This window comes from Mustela nivalis (genome assembly GCF_964662115.1).
Source record: "Mustela nivalis genome assembly, chromosome: 2".
In the NCBI taxonomy this organism is placed as follows: Eukaryota; Metazoa; Chordata; class Mammalia; order Carnivora; family Mustelidae; genus Mustela; species Mustela nivalis.
Genome location: NC_139021.1, coordinates 182,177,129 through 182,200,832, shown reverse-complemented (window position 1 = coordinate 182,200,832; position 23,704 = coordinate 182,177,129). Strand labels below are relative to the sequence as shown.

Genomic DNA, 23,704 nt, shown 5'->3' with positions numbered 1-23,704 from the left:
CTGGAGGGCAGACTCAACAAGTTCCCGGGCCGCGCAGCGCCGCCTGCAGCCCAGAAACCCTGAGGACGCGCCGCGGTGGAGCCCCGCGCGCAGGCGGCAGCCGCCGGCGGCTCCTTCCACCTCCTCCTCCAGCTCGGGCTCGGACGTCGGCGGGCGGGGGCTCCCCGCTCCCTCCCGCTCCACTCCCTCCAGATCGCCCACCCCGCGCACGCGGCCCGCGGGGCCCCGCGCCGCCCCCGCCCCCGCCCCGCGGGGCCCGGGGCTCCGCCCGCCTCGGTGCCAGCCGGGCGCACAGGCGGCGGGCGCGCGGCTCCGGCGCCCTCTCCTCCGGCCGCCCGGCTCCGCGGAGTAGCGGGGACCCGGGGGCGGCTGCAAGGACTTCCCTCCCGCTCCCTCCCCCACTCCGCCCCCGCCTCCCGGCCCCGGCTCCGAGATCTCGCCGAAGACAATTGCAGTAAATGAGGACATCGGAGGAGCACGGAGCCGGGTGGCTGTGGCTGGCTCCGCCGCGCCGCCAGCGAGCGAACGCGCGGGCGTCCCCGGAGCCGGCCGAGCCGCTGCCTCCCCGTGCGCGTCGCTGAGCCGGGCCGGACGCGAGCTGCGGCGCGGGGGCCGGCCGGGCCGGGCGGGCCGGGCCGGCGGCGGTGGAGGGGGCGGGCGGCGGGCGCGCAGCCGGCCAAGTCCCCGGAGCCGAGCCTTCCTCCGCGCGAGCCCGGCGAGCCTCGCCGCGGATGCCCTGCCCGGAGTGCTCCGTGCCGCGCCAGGCTTGCCCAGGTCCGCGGCGAGACATGCCCGAGCCAGGCGCTGCACCGACCTCGACTTATCTGTAAGCAGCCGAAGGTAAGCGTAGCCCCGCGTGCCCTCCTCCCGCGCCCGGGCGCCCGCTGCACTTGGCCGCAGGCAGAGCACCGCTCGGACGGGCGCCGACCCCGGTCGGGCGCTCCCGCTCGCCCCCAAAGAGGCTTCGTCCGGGACTCGGCGGCTCCCGGGGCCAGGACGCGCCGGTGCAGCCAGGAGCGGACCGGGCGGCGAGCGAGGTTATGCAACTGCATCTGGCGCGGCCGGGTCGCCGAGGGGCGTCTGGCAACTTTGGCGACGACGGCCTGGGAGCGGTGGGGCTGCATGTCTACGCTGTCGGTTCTAGACAAACGCCACAGCCTCGTGAGCGCCCGAGAACCCTAGCCAGGCAGAACTGGGGGATCGCGGGCGGCCGAGTCTCTGGAACGTTTCGAGGTGTTTAAGTATTTTACAAACTAGAGCGAACTGGCAAGCGCGGCTGATTAACTTCGGGGGGGGGGATATGTCCGAGCAGAGGGGCCCTGACGCCTGCCGCGAAGGAGAGGCGCGAGCAGGAGCGAAGGCAGATGCCCACGTGAAATACCCATTTCCTCCCGTGGCGCCGGGCTCTCTTGGGTCGGCACTTTCCCGGGGCTGCGGGCCGGGGTCGGCGTCCGCGGGGCTTCGGGGCGCATGGCGTCCCGTTCCCGTGTCAGCCCGGGACAGGCGTGGGAAACCAACCAGCGCTGCAGAGGGAGCAAGCGAGCTTGCTGGAGGGCGAGGGCAGGAGGGAGGAGGATGCCCCGGGCCCGGCCCGTGGCCGGGGCGGCGCCTGGAGCCCAAAGTCAAGAGCAAGAGTCTGCATCTTGCTGGTTCATGCTCAGGGTTCCAGCATCGCTGGGATAAAGAACCTGTCCCTGTGACCTCAGCATTCTAATCCCCAGAAACAAGCCACAGGGAGATGGAGCTAGTGATAAGGGGATGCCAGGAGTGGGGGAGGAGAGGCGCCTCTGGAGTCAACGGGGGAGAGAATCAGTGCATTTGGCTCATCTACAGAGCAGGACTTCCACGCTGACCCCTTTCCCTGCAGGTCTGTGCCTGGGGGCTGCAAGGCCGGTTGGGCCCCAGAGCCAGAGGCGGCAATGAGGCAGTTTCATTTGACCTTGTCTGCTTAGGCGCTTACGTTCTGCAGAAGCATGTCGAGGTGCACTGGCCAGCGTGGGAACTTCGGGGTGGCCCTGCCTTGGCTCAGAAGCCACGCTGTCATTCCCCAGGACTACAGCTCAGACTGGCAGAGGGTCGGGGTCCGTGCACTTGGATGTCTTCCCTTGGACGGACTTGCTAGGGGTTACCTTTCCATTTGCCAGTGGGGGCCTGTCAAGGTTACAGCGATGGGGACTTGATTGAAAAATACCACCCGAATCACCTGACCTGGGCCATTCCCAGCCAGCTGTACACATGTGAAAACGCTCTTCCGTGATTAAGGTTATGCTAGAGATGAAGCAGAAAGTAGCCACCATTTCACTTTGCGGAGGTGGAAAGCGCGGTCTGTACTATTCACTGTGCTATTTATTGCATTCATATCCTGTTGAATGTTACTTTCCAAAGAAAAGTTCATATTTATCTTTGCCATTTTTTTTTACAAGAAGGATTAGCAAATGGGCACAAGCAGCTCAAAGGGAAAATGGAAGCCCTGCCATCGGCATGCCTCACCAGATATTAATAATTTACTACCCATGTTTACTACTTACATTAGATGGCACTGCTCCTCGTGATGGTTTTATTAGAGGCGCATTTGGATAAAAAATGTCTAGCACAGCTATCACTAATTGCATGATTTTGCATAAATTAGGTTAGCACAGAGAGTTTGTGCTTTTCTTCACTAAATTCATCGTTTCCTTAAAGAGAGAAGGATGCTGTTTAATTTCTTTAGCTAAAGGAAAGACCTCTACTTTGAGACAGGATGCCCTTGAAACTCAAATTATATGCCTTTCAACTTACTACAGTTGTCAGGACTTCATCTTTTTTTCTTGTGATGGAGACCTGGAGCTTTTACTTATATCAGGCCCATTACCCTATTGAGAAGCACAACTGCTGGTTAAGAAACCGGCTAATAAGGGAAAAGCTGGAAAGCTCCATGTTTGCACAAAGAGCTGTCAAGAAGCCCAATGGAAAGTTGGATATTATCATCGCCCCCCCCCCCGTTTACTTGGGGGCTTCTCTGTTTCACCACAATTATTTTCTCCATGGCAGCATAGAGAATTTTTGTCATGTTTCTCCCTCTATAGAGAAAAAAAGAAAAAAAAATTTAAATAAGCACATAAGTGAAAGGCTTGTGCACGAAAGGCACCAGTCGAGCAGGAAGACTCCTACACACTGAAATAAGCAGTCAGAAAATACAAATGATTCTCAGAACTAACACAGCTGATCACAGCCGAGCAGCTGGACAGATGTGCTCACTTAGCTAGACATTTGTATTCTCCTGGCTGTCCTAACCCGTGGCTGTCTCACTTAGAGCAACAGCTACGAACTCTCTTGTATGAGGAGCAGATTAGTTACTGTTGGGGACAGGCTGCTTCTCGGGGACTAATGATAAAGAAATCACAGCTACACCACAGAGCGAGTCTGCGGACCAGCATCCAGGTAGGAAGGCAGAGGCAGGGTCAGTGGGATGTTTTATTCTGAGTCTCTGGACCAGCCCATCAGACAGCCGGGCAGGTGGCGTCCAGTCTGCTGCTTAACCAGTCAGGGCCTCACCAGAAACAGCACTCCTGCTTGAGGTAAACCACAGCCATCTGGGGAAAGTCAGGTTATTAGGGCCTCCCCAGACAAAACCAGCAGCTGTATTTTAAACAATTCCTTCATAAACGTGAAGAACCCTTCCCCACCGTGATTCCACCGAGACCTTCGTTTCCAGCCCAAAATTAGCTGACATAATTTATGAGGCAGATCCTTTTCAGTCTCCTCACATATTTGATTTTAATATTTCATAACATTATGGAGTGACTTCAATATTTTAAAGGAAAATTTAATATGATTGATATTACATGACAACACTTTTATTACCATGAAATTCACATACAAACATTTGGATAAGTCTTTCTCCAATATGTGAGCTAACCTAGAATGTGGAGGTAGCAAAACGTCATAATTTTTAAGCCACTTATGTTAGAAGTTAATATATCTTCTATATGAAGGGCAGGCTAGAGGATTGGTACCAAGTTGTGGGGCCCTTGCCAGGATTCCTACAATCAAGTTGTGGAGAGAGCATCTCATGACAAACAGTAAGCCACAGGAAGCATAGGTCCAAACCTCAGGACCACGTACAATAATGTATCCACCTCAGATCCAGAAGCGCTGAGGTGTCTTCAAGCAACCAAGAACCCTACCTCTCCAAGCACAAGAAACCATAACTTCAGAGACAGCTCCTGGTTGCAAATACAATTCCTGATAGAAATCCGTAGTAGCTTCCTCTACCTTAAGTCATCAGTGTGGGTGTGAGTCAGACGCACTTCAGCGATCATTCAGAACACAATGGATAAGTCAAGGGGCTTGGGAGGTATACAAACATATTATCAAGAGACAAACCACTGGTCTAAATAAAAACAAAACACATTAACCTGAAGGCTCTATGTCTCTCTGCTAAGTGTATACTTCCCTCTCTCATTGGGACACTGAAAAAAATTAACTTGAATACAGAAAAGCAGGTATTAGGGAAAGAAGGAAGCATGTTTCCCAAGTATAAACCGTTTTTGCCAATACCGTATTTCAGAGGGATTTGGAAAGAACTATCTCCCAGGCATTACTCATCAATGTTGCTTTTATAGAGCATGGATCAGATTATCCAAAGTACATATATCCCCAGGACTCTCTCTACCACGTCATCTTGCTGTTAGGGAAGTTTGAGCACGGAAAGATCAGAGAGGGATCACGTGGGCACAGCGTATGTTCCCCTGAGTTACGCTAATAGAGCCATAACAGGGGCAAGGAAATTTTTTAGAAATCATCACACCATGGCAAAATGCTAATCAAAGTTTATGTTGCAGTTATTATGGAAAATTCCAATTCAATCCTTAATAATCTAGCCTTGGGCATAAGATGAAATGCAGTAAACCACAGCCTACAAGAGACATGAGGAGGGGGCTGTGGGCTACCACAAATGAAAGTGGCTCTCTCCTCAGAAGTCCGGAGGGAAAGACGAGGGAGGGGAGGCTCGTGGTCTGGGGCCTCCTGCCAGCGGCCCTGCTGAGGAATCACCATGGAGATATATCACAGTCACCTTCAACCTTCATGGAACTGACCAGTCTTTCTTCATGTTTCTAGGTCATTCCAGTGGTGATGTGGGTCCCTCCACCCTGGTTTTCCCAGGAAGTATCCTCGTGTGACAATTTCTCATTTCTCTGTCCTTTGCACATGTCCTTTGTGGTTAGACTAAAGTCCTCAAATCATCCATAATTCACTTTCATAGTAAGTGACTTTCATGTCCTGGGAAATGTAGTGGAACTATAAAATCTGGGTTCTGAACGTGGGCAAACACGGGAAAGACAGACTGACATGAAGATGATTTTGTCGACAAAGGACTGCCGGTTCATGGAAATGTACTGAACACAAGCAGCAGTGGCCAAGGCAGCGTGTGAGTGTCTGAAACCAAGTGACAAGTCCTCAAGAACCTCCAGGCCAGGAGGACGAGATGGGAAGTAGAATCAGGGGAGGAGACAGTACTCTTGGAGGTTCCCAAGAGAAAGCAATGCCCTGCCTGGGATGAAGGCTAAGACCGGACTCCTGAGCCCAGTACAGGCAAATCCTAGAGCTAACACCCAGTCACCGGGCACTGAGAGCAAGAGATTGGTATGGGGAGAATGAGAAGTGACGCTGGGAAAAGGTGGAGGAACAGGGATCAGAGAGTGAAGAACCAGTCTGAGGAAGAACCAGCAGGACAAGAGGGGCCTCTGTTCACTGACTGTGGGCGACCACTGAGTACTTGGAACAATAACATACATGTCCAGAAGACGGAGTCTTGCTAGCTCAAGATGAACCAGAGAGCTGGAACTGGAGACCAGTTGAGAGGGTTTAACAGGTGACAATTAATTGGTATCATGGGTGACTGGTGGCACTAGAGATGGGAGCAGCTGTGAGAGAAACATCCCACGTGGCCAATCTTTGTAACATGGCAATATGAAGAAGGGATTAAAGATGGCGGCGACATGGTGGTGGGTGATCCAGATGGAAAGAGAGAAGTCAGGGAACCAAGCAGGTTTTGGGGAAAAAATAGGCTTACCATTAGAAAGTTGAGTTTGAGTTTCCAACAAGAAATACTATTTTAAAAAATACTATAATAGTAAAATTATTAAAAATTTTTCATCATCTTTTACTTCTTAGAACATGAGGAATACTTTCAAAGAAGAGAACAATGGACCAAAGGATTCAATACGGAAAGACATTCTTACAGAACTAAGAGTAGTAGTGTCTAATAACAGATGCTTAATAAATATTTAACAAAGCTATCAGATAGTCAACAATTTTGTTAGAAATTTGGGGACTCCATATTGGACAACAATTTTTTTCTTCCACTTCAACTTGTAACTTTCTTGTAGTCGTAATTAAGAGGAAACACCTAAGAAGGTGGTTAAAGGAAGCCTGCTTCTAGAAATGGACAATCCTTACGTGTGGCCACATGGTGGTGATTAAAGAAAAAGGTATCAAAGATTTGGGTTCTTCTACCACCAAACTCAGCCTTAGAGTTTTCCTTGGTAAAAACTCACTTGGGTAGAAGTTGAGTCTCTAAGGAAAGAATGTGTTTAAGTTCAATGGCCTAGTATTTGAGTAAAAGAAACAAATGAGAAATGAGAGAGTCTAACTTGCCTCAATCAGACAGATCCAATGCTCTTATACCCCAAATGCTGACATTTTTGGTTAGAAGGAATTTTCAGTAGAGCTTTTACCAAAATACTGGAGGGCCCAATGGGTCAAGCCCAGATGGCCAGACAACGTCCGTCTGCTTCTCAGCATTGACCTCCCAACTCAGTCTGACATCATGACATCAACTTCATTGATCTCCGGGGCAGGTTCCTCGATTTATCACTTCTGTTCATCAGAACGGCACTGGTGCATAAAGACTTGCTCTTTGTCTTTTTCCCTTGTGGGAATCACATGACACCAACGACCAGTGTCCTGTTAATTGTGCTGATGAGACTCTCACGGCTCAGAGCAGCATGGACAAGAATCACTCCCCAGAACAGGGCATGCCACATGCAACGGTAGAGAATTTGAAATTTAAAAAATGCTGAAAAGGACAAGTTCCTCAAATTTCCAACCATATTTTTCACCTGCCTTCTCTGGTCATTGAAGAGCCCAACGGTAACTGCATTTCTTCCTCCCTCCCTCACTGGGTGTGTTTGCTTTAATGGTAGGCGTCAGCGCCGTGGCTTCACAGAACTGGTTTCCAGCCTGAAGGTGCTTGGTTCTGGTGATTTATGTTTGTCTCCATAAATGACATTCACTCTGCTTCAAGTGTATCACCCTTTTCTTTATCGTGTCTGTGAGATTTGCTAATGTTCCAAAGATACCCAGGGAGAGGCTGAATGGTGGAATTCACCACGTGTTGGGGATGCTGGACCGCTGAAAAGATCACCGGGTCTTACGGGGCAGGAGGGTGGCGCACGCGGCCCCACGGCGCAGGGTCAGCAGCTGATTAGTGCGGGATGGACTGTCGTCCAGGGCTCCACACCTAACGATCATTATCTTCTACATCAAGGCACCAGTTCTAAATCTAGACTTGAAGACCCAGTGAGAATGACCAAGGGCATGCCCAGCTTTAAGTAAAAGCCTAGGATGACTGTCTTCTCTTCATTGGCCATTCAAGGTTGAAACTACCAGCTGGTTTTCAAGCATGTTTCTGTCTGGGAACAAATGGTATCTAGTGACATGCACACACAGGATGTGCTTCCATGTAAGCGTGCTTGTCCCTGTCGGCATCCCCTCCCTCTGCAGCAGCAGCACCACCAGGACCACACACAGAGGGTTTCAAGGCAGCCACCTGCTGCGCCCTGGTCACAGAGGGGAGTGGGAGAGCAGCGTCCAAGCGAAGCTGCCTGCAGGTGCACTCCCCGCTCAGCCAGGCGCTGTCTGTGTGTCTGTGTGTCTATGTGGTCCTGGGCACAGATTCACCTGTCGGTGGCTCGAATTCCACTCCTTTATCAAAAATGGCACCATCTCCTCGACAGGGTATTTGGAAAATCCGATGCGAAAACACACATGGAGTGGGAGGTGGCACCGAAGCTAAGCCGAGCACCACAGAAGGATCAGCTCTTTACCTTCCTTCCCCCAGACTGTATAATGAGGTCTGGACTCTGGGCTAAGTCCAGGGACGGCTAGAACCAAAAATCAGACAGTCGGTGTCTACACTGCCGTTCCCAAGGATCATGAGCCTGCACAGCCGGGAACTGCTATGTTCAGAGAAGCCTACAGAGTGTGACAGTGCCCAACTGGTCATCTTGCGTGTCCACCCACCCCCACTCACCATCTGATAAAATCCGACATGGAAAACCCAAAAGTAAATCATCCTCTGAAAAGAACGGCAATATACTAGTAACTGATCTCAAACCCCCGGTCGATGGTTCGGAAGAGCTGCCAGCAGGAAGGGACAGAACTCGAGATATTTTGCATCCCAAAGCAGAAACATGCAAAGAACAAAGGTGAGAAGATGCCGTACTGTTCCTGCTCTTCCTGCGGTTAACCTGCCAGGGGACAATGTATTTGGACTCTGCCATCCAATAATTGGTCCACATGGCAAAAAACATAAAGAAACAAAACACCTGTATTTTGTACCCTGACAATGGTCACTAACTGTCCCTCTGTAGAATGAGAATCCATCCCCACTGCTGCCCCAGTGGCAGCGTGGCACACTGTGGGCCACGGCCCGGCCAGTGGGGGCGATCAGCCCAACACCTGGCTAAGCTGCAGGTTCGCTGCAGACCACATGGAAGGGGCGGCGCTCCTTGCTCCCCTGGGACATCACTGGGTTTTTTTCCCTTCATTTGGTAAAGGCTTGTGGGAACCTTCACGTCCCACATGTTGCTCTGTGCTCTAGCCACACAGCAGGAAAGAGAAGAGAATAACGGGTGCCTAGTGGTTCTTCACAGATGAATTAATACATTGACCTCTGCCATCCTGTTTGCAGGCCTCCATCCCCAGAAATTCTGACTGACCTGGACTGGGGTGGGGCCTCATCTATGTTTTCTGGAAAGCCAGGCTCAGGAGTAGAGTCCTTCAGGAAGATCCTATCTCCTTGTTCATGTGGGAACAGTCTCCCTCCAGAGCCTCTTCTACATAACTGGAAATGCTTTGAAAAAAACAACAAAACAAAGAAACCAAAACTTGTAAACGGTTCCACTTCTTTAACACCTGTGCTCCCGCCTACAGCTTCAAGGAGGCCAAAGCCTAGAGGGGTCACTTCAGGTTTTGGAAAACTTAGGTTTTCCTTTTGAAAAGTACTCTGAGGGTGCTGATGTGCGCAGAGACTTGCTTCCTGATCAGCAGTCCTGCTCACTTGCCACGCTGCCAACTTCTCTTATGAACCTGCACAGTCCATTCCGTCGGCCTTTCACTCCCTTTTCCACATCCCTTGTGAAGGAAGAGGCCATCTGATCCAAAGAGGTACTGGACAGATGAAAAAGTAGAAGGAGAATACAGAAAGATAAACTGAAGATGGGGTTATTCATGAAATAACTTGCCCTTACCGAGTCGGGGGGTTCCTAGGGCAGGAGGCCATGTGATGTGCTGCCTCAGAGGCCTGGGCAAGCCTGAGGAGCTGTCCGGCTCTGATCTGGCTGGGACGAGAAGGGGCAGCTCCAAGAGCCCTTAGAGAATCCAAAAGCTGACAGCAGAGGCTCTCAGTAAACAGCAAGCAGACGTGATGCGGTGTATTGCAACTCACTTGCCCGAGGACCACGCTTCCTCCCCCATGTCTGTCTGTCTCCACGGTTATCACCTGCCCTGCCCGTTCCCCTGCTGCCCTCTAGCTCTTCCTACTTCTCCCTTCCCCTTCCCCTTCCTCTCGATGTTCATTGCGAACAAGACATAATGGAGAATTCTACATATTGATCTTATTTATTGAGTATAATTTTAGATAGGAGGTACTCAATTCCAAGTAAGGAGAAATGAAAGTTACTGATTTTGTTCAAAGGCGCTGAGCCTAACACCCCCTCGAAAGTAGCTGGACTCCCTGGGGTGCTCAGGACCCTCCATGCACCCCCTCCCCCACACTTCTCTCCTCCCCACAACCCTGCCCATCAATGGCTCCTTCTCGACAGCCAACACCAGAGTCCAGTGAGAAGGCGAGATGAGCGAAGACTCCAGACTTTAAACTGTTTTTGTCATCCCAAGCACTGAAGTTTTTCAGTTAAGTTCTTCATGAGATTTGCCCCACCTCATCCCACTCTGGAGCACAGAGCTAGATAACATAAGACCTGAAAGACTGTACTCCCCAGCAAGTCCTGTTTGCTAGAACACAGAGGTAATCGAAAGGCCCCGCAGCACCACATGATTAAACATACAGATGGCCTTGAGCAACGTGGGCCTGAACTGTGCGAGTGGGTTTTTATAGGCAAGTGGGTTTTTTCAGTCCAGTACTGTAAATGTATTTTTTCTTCCTTATAATTTTCTTAATACCATTTTCTTTACTCCAGCCTGCATTATTTTAAGAATATAGTATATAATATATATAACATACAAAATGTGTTCATCGACAATATCAGTAAGGCTTCTGGTCAACAGAAGGCAATGAATAGTTAAGTTCTGAGGCAGTTAAAAGTTAAAAAATTTTTTAAAAAGTTACAAGTCAAAAAACACCTTTTTGACTATGCAGGGTTTAGCGTCCTTAAGCCTCATGGTGTTCATGGGTCAACGGTATATAGCATTTCTGAACCATACATTCAATTTTGTGAATGTCTGGGTCATCTCTATCTCTTCCATGAGCATAGAAGAAAAGTTTAAGGTAATCCCATACAACACTCAAACTCAAATAGTTATGCAAAGATTCACAAGATCAGAATCTCTGCGCATGGTTTTACTTACTAACCTCAGAAAACCATAGCCTTCTCCCTTCCATTCATCTAATTCCCACCCAGATTTCACAAAACAGCCACATTCCCCCTGATCTGAAGATCCAGCTTACACAGAAAGAATCCTTAGAAGCCACCAATACATCTCAAGCCTTCTATAAAACAATGGGTAAGGCCCTGCCTGTGAGGACACTGTGATGTAGATCATTATATTCTTTCATCAATTAGCAAGTTTCAAAGCTGACCCAGTTCAGGAGAAAGGAGGTGCATCAAGGGACCTCAACTACAATCACTTACATTTGTGTATGGAGAGAACTGACGCACATCAAAGAAGACTGATTCATGCATTAGGCCTGCTCTTCCAAGTCCCCCAGGGAGGTACCCTGCGCTCTGCCTTTCAGAGATGCATGTCTTTCCCCAGCACCTGATATGGTCCCGGGTCACCCCAGACACGCACGTGCTCTTCTTCATGTCAGTGAAGGCAGCAGGAGGACTGAAGCAGAGAAGATAGAAGTAGAACTGAACGATCACAGAGGCCACCCAGGGAGAGGAGGCTAGGGCCACAGTCCTAGAACATGGACCATGGGAATTGAAGACCCAAAGCAGGGACAGGCCATGGCATGTTCTAGAGACTGAAACCTGGATGAGCAGGACCTGGAGGATGGGGGGTGTAAGAATGCCAAGGTCAGGGTAGGAGCAGTAGGAACAGAAAGGAAGAAGCCAAGAGGTAAATCAATAATGAGGAAAAACAAAAATCAGTAAGACCTTCAGAAGACTGGCTTTGATGAGTTAAACTAGAGAATGAATCAGAAAGAGCACTGCCAGCACCCACTAGGGAGCCCTCACAATAGAAAGCGAGGAACTCTCCACCATCCTAAATTGGGGCATGGGTCTTTGGACCCCACTGCAAGCCAAGTTCAGTCCTGCATGTAACACTGAGTGCCCTTGCTCCATGCATCCAACGGGAGCATAGAAGCTATGTTTCTGGGTTAAGTATAGTCCACCTCAGGGTCGTAGGTCATGGCCCAAGGCCTCTTGTTAGGATTCTGTACCTAGGCTCCTGGGGCCATAATTTTTCTACGTTTTGCTGTCTACTTATAAATAGAAGCTGATTATAAGAAATGTTCATTTCTCCCCATCTTTCTTGGCTTAGCTACCTCTGTAGTAAACTCAAGACCTTGTAAGCCCTATAGTTTGGCTAGACCAAGGAAACACGGGAGATGCACTATAGTGAAAAATACAAGGGGGGGGGGTCTGTTCTGATTGTAATGGATGGGCACTCACATAGTCTTGCCAGAAAGACAGAACTGCATCTTCAACTCGAAGTCACTGCAACTGCAGCGACTGGTTGATTCCACGCAGAAATCCTGCCCTGGGTACCCTGAGATTCGACTTCAAGAAACATCAGGAAAAACACATACTTTTCTGACATAGTTATTTTTTTGGAAAAATCAACACTGTAAATTTAGCTCAAGGATATAGCATGAGTGAAAACATGCTGTTTAGTAAAAAACATATGGATTTGTTACAATCAGTAAAACAAAACAATCCCAAAGTTCATTTTGCAATGTGCATGTTTTCACTCAAGATTCCCATAAATTCTAAGAAAGGGGGGCCACCTCTTCCACATCATACCAACTCCAGTTTCCTAGCATTGGGCTCCAAACTACCAGCCAGTTGTTTTAATTACCTAGAGCCATCCAGGCAATAGAGCAGGAGGGACATCCGGCTACAGTAATCTCTACCCATCTATGAGCTACATTCAAACGAGAGCTCTTACATTGAACATCTTTTCGAGCTGTCCTGCCTCCTGGGGAGAAGAGAGGAGCAGGGAAATTAGCATGTATAGCATGGATGGTTGACGGCCCCTCGTTAGATGGTTCCCCACTCATCGGAGACAGGCCAGTGTGAGTGTGGGACAACAGTGATTTACGCGGTGTGGCTGGAGTCCTCGGCGACAGGTTTTCTCTCGGTGACAGTGTGTTTTCTGAATTCGTGGGCATGGACGGGGGACCTCCCGCCTAGAGTGGTTTTCCTTCGGCCTCAAGCCTGCATACAAACTCTGCGAGTTCCCCTTTTCCCTCCTTCTGACCGGATGCCCATCCGGTCCTAATGACAGAGGCCTGTGTGCGATCTTCCACAAGGGACCGGGCTGCGACCCGGCCGTTTCCTCACACACAGCCTCCTTCCTCCGTGACCCCTCCCGCAGGGATGTGTGTTTTCACTTCATGACCCCATTCCAGCCCTCCTGAATCAGTGACCTTTGAAGAAGTGAACAAACGTCTGGAAAAATATCATTTCAGTGTATTAAAGAAAATTAAATGGGATAATGAATCTAACTAAAGCACCGTCCAAAATCTATAGCAGTTAGCTGTGCCCCGAGGAAGGGAGGCCTTCCACTTTGGAAGAATCAATCAGTGCCTATAAAATAGGACTAGAGTTAACTATTTCACAACACAACGGAGTTCAGTTAACGGCCGAAACACTGTCTTCCCTTCCTTTCCCTCCAGGAAGTTGAGTGTTAAAAGAAGGGGAGGTTCTCGGTCCCCCTCCCCCCGTCCTGACCAGCCTAATGCTCAGGCATTCCCTCAGCATATGGAATAAAATGCTGACCCAATTAATCTTGAATTCCAGCCAGCATCTGTGACTCCAAGGTGTCTCAACAGCGGGAAAGCCACTAGAAAAACCAGTAGTAACACACAGTCCCCTTCCAGAGTCATCGGATTGCTTGGCCAGCTCTTTTGCTCTCTGCCCAGAAGGATGGGACACCAGGGCGTCTTGGCGAGACCAGTGCACTCACCAGCCCTCACGGTCAAGTCGGCTGCCCCGTGCCCGGCATCATCACCTCACCGGGGCCAAACCAGAAACCTCGCAATTTAGGAACAGAGCTCATCGAGTGGAGAGTCTCCTGTCAGCTCTGGGGATCCCAGTTTAGTTCAGAAACTAAACGCGGAGGATACGCCAAATCCATTTTCCATCTAATTAAAACAGAGGGCAGACCTCCTCCCAGCCGCAAGTTCGCTCATGTACTGACATATCTTCAGCGGAACACCCCTTCTCCTAGGCAGTCCGTGCACACATATGTACACACATGTACACGCAGACACCATCTACGTACATACCACACACGCAAACACCGTCAATGCTCCGAAATTCATTTTCTTTCTTTATTCAAAACATCCTCAAAACAATAAAAGATGACCTTTGGGAGATGGCATGTACCCAAATCTAATCATTTCTGGGTTTTTCTTCTTTTGATCCGAGTGTTTATACTTTTGAGCGGCCCGATCCTGTCATCCTGCTTCAGGAGTGGCCTGACATTGCCCTGCCTTTTTTTTTTTTTTGAATTGGCAAACAGTAATACTGCAGCGCCCCCAACCAAAACTGGAAAACAGAAGGGAAGACGGATCTCCCAGAACGCATGATCTTAATACCACAATGATGACCGTGTTGGTTCATTTTCCAGAACGCTCGATCTTAATACCACAATGATGACCGTGTTGGTTCATTTTCTTCCAGTACAATTTGGGAGAACACTTTCTTTCACTTAACATGAGTTCATAAGTGTTTTTCTACGATCCTAAATAATCTTTATAATTATCACTTTAATGGCCACACTGAGTGGATGTACGTCATTATTTACTTAACCGTTTACCTATTGTTAGGCTTTTAGTAGCTCCCGCTTTTCACTCCTTTAAGCTGGAAAGAACATTTTTATATAAGCTGTTAATTTAAAGCAGCATGCAGAGAGGACTCTCCATCACTAATCTAAAAATACAGGGTTTATATACTTACAACTCACATTTGATTATGCACTTTAATTGGAGGGTAATTAAGACATTTGCATTCCGAACAGCTCCTCGACACCAGCTCTCCCTGAGCCAGACGGGCTCCACCGTGACTCGCCAGAGTCACCTCAAGATGGCACAGTCCGATGAATTCCAAAACACAATTCTCATATGAAAAATAAACTTTATGAACTCCTGCTGCTTCAGAGCCAAGAGATTAACTCCAAGAACCAGAGCCCATGGTCCTCGGAGGTGACAGGGCCAAGGCAAGCCGTCACTGAAAATGCCACTGTGGCTTCCTGAGGGGTCCAGCACTCCCGACAGACCTCACCACATCTGTGCCCAAGGCCAGGTGTGTTCCTGGGACCAACCTGGAGGGGCTGTGCACAACCTGGACCCAGAAACCTCGAGAGAAACAGGCCAAGGAGATTGCTCAGATGATTCCCAAACATCGGATGCTTTGAGAAATTCAATGCAGGGCACTGCGTCCGGGCTACAGGTTTCCTTGGGCAGGGCAGGGGCTTGGTGCAGGCAGGGGTCCTCCTCCAGCTGCTTGACTCCCAACAAATTACAAAAAAAAAAGACCTGCAGCCTCCATTCCTCGATCTGCAGCTTGAGGGTGGTAAGAGCGTCTCCTCGTGAGGCTATTCTGAGGGTCAAGGAGGAAATCCAAGTGCAGCGCCAAGGATGCTGACATTTGGGGAGGAAAAGAAGTACATACGACTGCACGCCGACATCACGCTGTGGCGTACGCACACTCATTTGCTGAATGAATGTGTAAAGGGATGAGGGATGACTAGCCCCTCCCCACCCCAATAAACAGTAAATGAACACGCTGGACAGGTATAGCCCCATAACATGACAGGAGTTCTTAATGTCCAGGAAAAAGCCACTCTGAAGCTTTAGAAAATGACACCCAGCCATCAAAGGAGCACCGATCTCCATCTGAAGTCCAAGTAAACCAACTACAAGGACCCTGTGACAACCTTCTTATCCGTGGCATGAGGACAATTCCATTTCTACTACTTGCAAAACAAATACATCAGCAAACCACCCTGAGAAAAAAAATCCTCTAAGTATCACCATCATTTTTACTAATAAGAAAATGATTTTTATAAACTTAGTAACTCCATGTAAAATAGAGAAGAGCTTAGAATTGGCTTTATTATTATTATTTTGCCACTGGCAATTAATTTTTTTGATTTGTTTTATTAGTTTGATGGTTGGGTCCAAGATTCAGAATATCTTTCCAAACCAGCAGACTGATGTAAGAAAATTATTTCAGTGCAGTTCCTGGCAAATCGCAATGATGAATAGCATGGTAGGACAAACTTATTCAGACACACATTTTTCAGGAATGGCAGGGAAAAGGCTGAAAAATTACTAGTAAATTGCTTTTTGTAAAAATGCTCTCCCTTTCAAATTTTCCCTGGTAGGAAGGTCTTCTGCAGAATGATGGCACAATATAGTCTGGCACAGCTGGACAACAAAGGCAGTTCAAGAATGACATTGAGAGAGGAGGGTTAGGATTTAATTCTCTCATTATACCCCCACGGCCCCCAGACCTACCCCACACCAGGTCGTTTTGTGTGCATCATTTTAACCCGTTGGGATAAATGTCTGTAAAAGATACGTACTATCCGTTCTTACCGGCGTGCTGGATCCCACCCACTCTGCAGAGTCTCGCCCTCCCAGCACGGAGCCAGGAGATGCTATGGCTCTGGTCTGTTCGTTTTCTTCTCCAGTCTCTCCAAAGCTGCCCAGTAGTTCTGCTTCCAACTTACAAAGGCCTGCAGCTATCCTCAGCACCCAGTAAAGCTCTAAAAGTCAAAGAAGACTTATTCTCTGTCTTCCCCAGACGACCTACAAGAGCGACCACTCGGGTAATTCTTCTGTCCGAGGCCACACAGAGGCAACAGTGGCATGAGGACGTGGCTTCCTCCGGGCTCAGCACAGAGCTGGGGTGGCTCTGGAGGAGCCCTTCAAAGCAGCCACCTTCCAGACCAGCCATGCATGTCCCCAGGTGCCCGGACAGTGCCATCTGTTCCCAGACGTTTGCTCTGCTCTCCCAGGCCTTCCCTTTCAGGGACACACTCCAGCCACCCAAGATGAAAGGTCTAGTTTGGTGGTTCTTCCCCGGGGATGGCTGTGCCCCCTCACCCCCCACGGCCATCTGGCAATGTCTAGAGACTTTTCTAGCTGGCACACTGGGAGGGCGCTCCTTAGGTCTAATGGGTAGAAACTGGGATGCTGCTAAACATTTCTACATGCACAGGAGGGTAAGCGGTCAACCGGCCTAAAATGCCAGAAGTGGCCAGGCTCTCTGACCGAAACCAAACTCCACAGAGCTGATTTCTGTGGCCCTCCAGCAGAGTTGCCAGTTCATTGTCAGGGCATAAGTGATGAAATAATTCCATCTTCTCTAAGTCTTTTGTTCAAGAGCTCAGGTGGGGACCTGTAAAGTGCCAGCGCCATGCTGGCCCGTGATGAGAGACCAGGCTCATGGGGTCCCCAGACTGCACAGAGAGGAAGTTCTAGAATGCACTCTCACATGGGGGCTTGGGGCTTCTCCCCACTTTTTTCCTTCATCGGACCACCACGCCCAATGGCCTGCAGTTCTAACGCAGTAAGAACTAAGGCCATGGGGACGTGTCCTGCCTGTCTGTTAGACAACGGACACTGAGACAGCAGGAACTCCGAGATCAGGGACAGCAGGATGCAGCTCCTGCCTGTACGTCCTACTTGCTGTAGGACGTTAATAAGTAACATCACCTCTCTGAACCCCACTTCGCTCCTTCAGATGGGCGGTATGGCCCTGAAGGTGGTAGGCACAGCCCTCACATAGCAGTGAAGCTCCCGATGGCCTACACGCTCACTGCCTTCTGGAGCGGCCGCCACCAGCCACCCAGTTCCTTGTGGGATTTCTGGAGAAGCGCTCCTGGGGGTCTCTGTGCTGGCCCACAGCTCCTCCCCGGACAACCCGAAGGGACTGGGCAGTGCAGCCTGGGCCTGTTCTTTTCCACTAGCTTATGTCTGTGACCTTGCCTCTGGACATGGTGCTCCAACGCCAGGTTCCTGCATACCCCAGTCCATCCCATCGGACTACTTTCTTCTCAAACGCTAACTCACAAGCAACGTAACTCTATTTTCTTCCTTTAAGTTCAGCCCGCAAGAAAATTCTTCCACGTGCAATGAGCAGCTGTGAATCTGCCTGATAAAGTAAAGGCATTTACCCCACTGGTATTCCCCAGAGGGATCATCGGCCACCTGCACCTTTTTAGATGCATTTAATAATTCAGCCCAAGATGAATTTGCATGATTAACATAAAGCCTTGTGATTTTATTTTCTTTCAGGATTTAAATACTCAAACCACCACCATTGTTTTCACAGAGGTTGTGATCAAAACACAAAACTTGATCTAGAATGAGTAATTTCTTTTTTCTTTTTTTTAAGTATTTTCAAATACCACTCTCCACAGAACGCAAAGAAAAGAGGTATAGATGCAGGGAAACCCATGTTCTTTCTAGGGCTAGCGTTAACCCAGTAGAAGTAAGCCGCATCACAAGATTAACCCCTTCAGGTCGTCCCATGGAGCAGGAGGCCCCGCTGTCCCATGACCTCCACAACGGCTAAGACAAATACATTTATGTCAGTCCTTCATGAAGGGCTCTCCACATTTATCTGATCAGGACCTAGAGTCTCCAATAAGAAAACAGCAATTCTCTTGGATTCCAATAATAGATTAATCACGTCACCCAAAAACTAGTAAGAACCCAAACCGAGTAAGATGCATTTGGAAAACCATCTGCCTCTGAAGTGAGGAAGTGTATGTGAAATGATAATCTGCAAAGCGGAAGAGGCAGCGTCGCTGGGCTTCTTGATGAAGATAGTGGAACAGGTTTGTCTAACGGGGAAACATGCATCACTCTCAAAAGAAATGAATATATCCCACATGGAAAAGCAAGTAGGCTTTAATATCAGAGAAGCATTTCAAGCTATGCCTGCCAGCAATTCTCCGCCTGTCTGATTTTCCTTAACATAAAGGCCAACCTCACCTGTTTAAAAATAATTAGGAAGCAGGCAGTAATAGTGTTTGCTCAGTCTGTGCTGCCCGTGTATTCATGTGTGTGTTTCTATTGCACTGACGCCTGTGTTGGTGTTTCTGAACGCAGGAATCATGGTCAGTAAGGAAAGCGGCAAATGCGTACTCACGACATCGGAGAGTGACGTGGAGCCTGCCGCCTGCCTGGCCCTGGAGATGAAGTACGCGCTGGACCCCAACCGGCAGATCAAGAAACGGAATAAAGCCCTCCAGGTGCGGTTTAAGGACATCTGCGAGGCACAGAACGAGCAGAGGGACCCGCAGCTCTCGGCGGGGCAGCCGGGCGAGAAGCGCGAGGCCAAGCCCGTGTCCTACAGGGCCGCCTACCGCAAATACATGACTGTGCCCGCCCGGAGGTCCATCCCCAATGTCACCAAGAGCACAGGCGTGCAGACCTCGCCGGACCTAAAGAAGTGTTACCAGACCTTCCCGCTGGACCGCAAAAAAGGGAACCTCAAAAGCATTCCTGCTGCAGATGCTTTTAAGAATCAAAACAATGGGTTTCCGTCGGACACGAAGGAGAAGCGCGAGGAAGGCCTGGAGGAGGAGGCCCGGCCGTGGGGTGCCGGCCGGGTACACAAGACGGCAGCCTTGGTTTTCCACTCCGACGAACACGTGAACGCCCTGGACCAGCCTGCCGGGGTCAACTGTGCAGAGCCGTGCAGAAACCCTGATGTGCACAGCTGCCGAGATGAGCCACTCCAGAACTCCGCCCGGCCTCCCTCCCAGGAGCCCGATTACCAGCTGCACGGGAGAGCAAAGCACGACAGGGCAACACCAGACCCCGAGGCAGCTGCTCTGTCGGCCCACGGGACAGTGTTTAAAACCGAGGTGGCCACCGTTTACGCACCTGCCCCCAGCGCGAAGGCCCCCGAGGCTGCCTTGTCAAACTCTGCCGCCACGAGCGAACAGCCCCTCTGCCCGGCAGCCGACCAGGAGCGGAGGAGAGCCCCGCGTCTCAACGGGCTCCAGGGCCCCCAGGGCCCCGCGGCGGCCTGCTCACCCCCGATGCAGTGCCTGTCCCCCGAATGTAGCAAGCAGCCCCCCCAGACTCGAGCCCCGCCGGGGGAGGAGAACCAGCCTTGCCCCTCGGCCGCCGCGGTGGGCGAGGAATGCCGACAGATCGTGCCCCGCACGGAAGTTGTCGATCTGAAAGCACAGCTGCAAGTGATGGAGGACCTGATCAGCTCCAGCCAGGAAACCATCAAAGTGCTCCTGGGGGTCATTCAGGAGCTGGAGAAAGGAGAGGCCCATCGGGAAGGGTATGTATGCCCATGTTTCTCATGAAGCTCTGTGGGCTCACCACCCCCAGGGTCCCTCTGTAGCCTGTAATGCCCCAGATCCCTCTCGAGACTGGTGCCAGCATTTCTGGGAGCAGGTGACAATCTGAGGGCAGGCCAAGTTCAAAGGGGTCCCGGGTTGCTTTATGAGGGCTGGGCGTCACTGCATGCTCACCATAAAGACTCACGTGATGCTTAGTATTCATCTGTCTGGCCTGAAATTCAAACCCTATACCTCTGCTTTGAATGCATGAATTGACGGCTCTTAACTCTGTATGTCTTAGAACGAAAAGTTCATGCTAGGGAGGCAGTGCAACAGGTGCGCCAGCCCAAAATATCCAAGAAACTACTCGCCTCTTAGGAGTCGTATTAGGGAAGAAAAAAGAAAGAATTGAAATGACATTGTGCAAAGCAGATGCTGACTTGGTTTTATTAAATCATTAGAATAACATTGATATTCAGGACTATACAAGGCTTCACACAATAGAGGATATGTTTCTGGGTCCCGCTATGGAGCTCCTAGAAGCAATGCCTGCCCTCAGGCAAGGCCTCTCCGTGTGTGATTAGGAGACATGCCTTTCCTCCTGAGTGTCTCGTGTGCAGCTGGGCTACAGAAGGAATCATACCCAGTAGGCAGCCAGAACCATCCAGCCTTGATAACAGAGCGCTAAACTTTGTTTCCCATCTTTTGAACTTGAAATTGTGCAGTGGCAAATTTAAAAGTAAATGACCTAACGGAGGGATGCTAGCCTAGAGCCCCTCAGCTAGGAAGGCTCATGGGGGCCTGGCAGTGTGCTTCGCTGAAAACAAAGTGCCAGCACTGCTCTAGTTCCAAGCTTCTCAAAACCGTGCCCACAGCTGACTGGCCCTCGTCTCGACTGCCAGGTTTTCTGCTTCCCATTTCTCCTTGACACTGTCTGGATTCCCTGCCACCCCTGATCCAGAGGTGGGATCTGAGGGAGGGCCTTGCTGCCTCATGGGGTCAGTTCCCCATCCTGGGGGCCCTACCCCTTGTTAAGTGAGCTAGCAGCCAGTGTGAACGGAAGCCAAGAAATGCATCATCAGGGCAGCAAATCACCAGGAACCAGCAGTTTTCTCAAGAGGATTTCTGTGGTTCAGTTATACAGTGTTTGTGTATTGCAAACAAGGGAGAGGAGACAGTTTCTACTGCCCAAGGCAGCAGGTGAGGCTTACGTGGGCCGTGGCTCCAGAGGCAAAGTGCCTGGTGCAGGCTCTGGCCCTGGTTTCTGTTTCTCCAGCACAGTGTAGGTGGCCCATCTACAAGGGAGATGATCCCTAATGCCTCCAGCCCCCCGGACAGAGCACAGTTTCCACTCGATGGTATTCAGCTGCTGGCCAATGAGGGGTAACCTAACATTACAGAATGTTTTCAAAAGGCCTCTTTCAGTCTTGGGTGTCCATTTCCATTTTCATCCCATTTCAATCATTTATTAGACTTGAATATGTACACATCCCAAAGCAACATACTCAGGTGGGTGTACACAGGATTGGCAGATCAGGAGACCACACCACACAGAATTCTAAGGCCAAATAGGGACCTGATTGCTGACTTCAGTACAGCTCGTAGTGACTGAAATCAGACAGCAACATAGAAAGATATCAACATTACTTGCTGGGGAAAAAAGTGACCAAATGGGATAAAGCCAAATGCATATGCTAGAGGACTGTGTGTGCTCACCGGGCCGGTGCCAAACGAAAACCCTGCCGAGGCGGCTGAACACCCGCGAACACCCAGGAAAGGAGAACCAGGGTGAGCTGTAGGCTCCGTACGCTATTCGAGCGAGTGTAGAGATCTGTTTTCAATGGGAGCTTCTAGGTTCTCTGCGGCCCTGCCAGGGGACACACTGCTTCTGCACTTTCTGAGACACCTTGAGGTGGAAATTCTGACTCTGAGGACACGGGACAAGGGCTACACCCCTCTGTGCCCCACTGCTTCATCTCTAAGTTGGAGATCATCACTCAGCCTGCAGATGGAGGGGGATGATGATGTGGGGTGACTTTCCAATGCAGTGCCAGGTGCATCTGAATGGGTTAAGATCTGTGGTGGCATGAGTATTAATTAGTCGGGTTGGTCAAAGACGGTGGGGTTTGGGGAACACTTAGCAGCCCACATCTGAGTCCAGTGTGATGAATGTACCCTCCACACTCCCAGCACACAGGCTGCCATCAGTATTCTTCCTACAACCCCGGAGCTTCTCGGTCCAGTGCAGTACCCACCAGCCACAAAGGGCTACTGAAATTCAGATTCAGATGAATTACAATTGTAATTTCAGTTCTTCAGCCATACAGGGGGTATAGCTCAGTGGTAGAGCATTTGACTGCAGTTCTTCAGCCATACAGACAACATCTCAGGTGCCTGAGAGCCATATGTAATGACTGGTTACTGCACAGAACACAGAGCACTGCCATCCTCACAAGAAGGCCTTCAGCCTGGTCTTCCCAAAACAGGGCACAGTGCCTGGCTACTAACTGTGTGAGGACTGAGCAGCACTGATCAAGGCAAGAGATGACTTTAAAATCAATCCCTAGCTCAGCTGCTGCCTGCGCAGTACAAGCTCGCGGCAGAAAGGTCCATATTCCACAGCCGTTCCAGAACCTTCCTTCCCACCTGTCTCTGAGCCCTCTGGACTCAGATCACAGTGAGTCAAGCGGTTTCAAATCCCAAGGCCACCCTGAAGGTCGCCCCTCTTGCCAGTGCCTAAGGCCATTAATTTTGCCAAAACTCCTATTTCCACCACTCTTGTCTATGTCAGAATGTGAGGGGACAGCAGCCTCGCAGCTGCACACAGAAGGGCTAAGCTCTTTCTCCGTCCTTCTCCTGGGTGCCTGACGCCATCACAGAGCAGAGGGTGAAAGACAGGTGTGCTGGTACCTCTTTATCAAGGGGGGATGGGGATGAATAGCATTTGCTGATTTCCATGGTGTAAATATTGCTACCCTGGCCACCTTCATCCAGCTCACAAAACCCTGAAACTTTACCATTTTGCTCCTCCGAGCACCAGACCGTGCCCCTGATGGGCATGACCCAGGAGGGTCACTCTAGAGGAAGGCTTACTTCATGTACCTTATGTGAGCCAGGGAATGAGGTGTTTGTTCTCTTTGCATCTCACAGTAAAAGAACAGGAAAACCCACTCTACTTTTACAGATTATTATACAGTCATTATGTAACATGACAAAGAATTTCATGACCAAGTTAAAAAGATCAGCAGAGCTTTCCTTGGAAAATATTCTAGAGTTTAAAAAGCCATCAACAGTAGAGAATGTGCAGGCGCTGGATAAAAATTTATGGCCTCACCTTCCACCCTCCATTAAGCACAGAGATCCTGCTCTGTCAAGAATTCACCTGCGCTTGGGGTGGGGGTGGGGGTTTCCCAGTGGGGACAGGCATCTCATGTGCATTGTGGAGCCCACGACTTCGAATCGCAGTGACAGATGCTGCCTCTACACCCACATCGCACAGTGAGGCCACGGGCTTGCTACGGTGTGGGAGAGGAGGACAGAGCCAGGGAAGGCAACACTCCTGGACCGTGGCGAGGCTCCATGGGCCAACTTACGTTTCTTGAACTACACTGAAGGTATAAACTTTTTTGTGGGACTTCCCTTCACTAGTGAGTTTGTACAAACTGCATATCGCGTCTGTCAGACGAGCCCGCTGAAGTCGTTCCTCTGTGCA

General features: G+C 50.1%; 2 protein-coding genes across 7 annotated transcripts in view; one reads left to right on the top strand and one right to left on the bottom strand.

Moving 5' to 3' along the window:
- Nucleotides 1-23,704, bottom strand: part of DOCK1 (dedicator of cytokinesis 1) — a 489,630-nt gene that overhangs the window by 235,782 nt on the left and 230,144 nt on the right. The window lies entirely within an intron of this gene.
- The window catches only part of INSYN2A (inhibitory synaptic factor 2A), a 57,972-nt gene continuing 34,404 nt past the window's right edge, over nt 137-23,704 (top strand). For 2 of the 3 annotated variants that reach the window (XM_082721514.1, XM_082721516.1), the window contains exons 1-2: nt 139-840; nt 18,800-19,991. In XM_082721514.1, coding sequence (XP_082577640.1) covers nt 18,805-19,991 — 1,187 coding nt within the window. In that variant the 5' untranslated portion in view covers nt 139-840; nt 18,800-18,804. Of the gene's footprint in view, nt 841-18,799; nt 19,992-23,704 lie in introns of all 3 variants that reach the window. The other variant, XM_082721515.1, reaches the window with a different exon arrangement.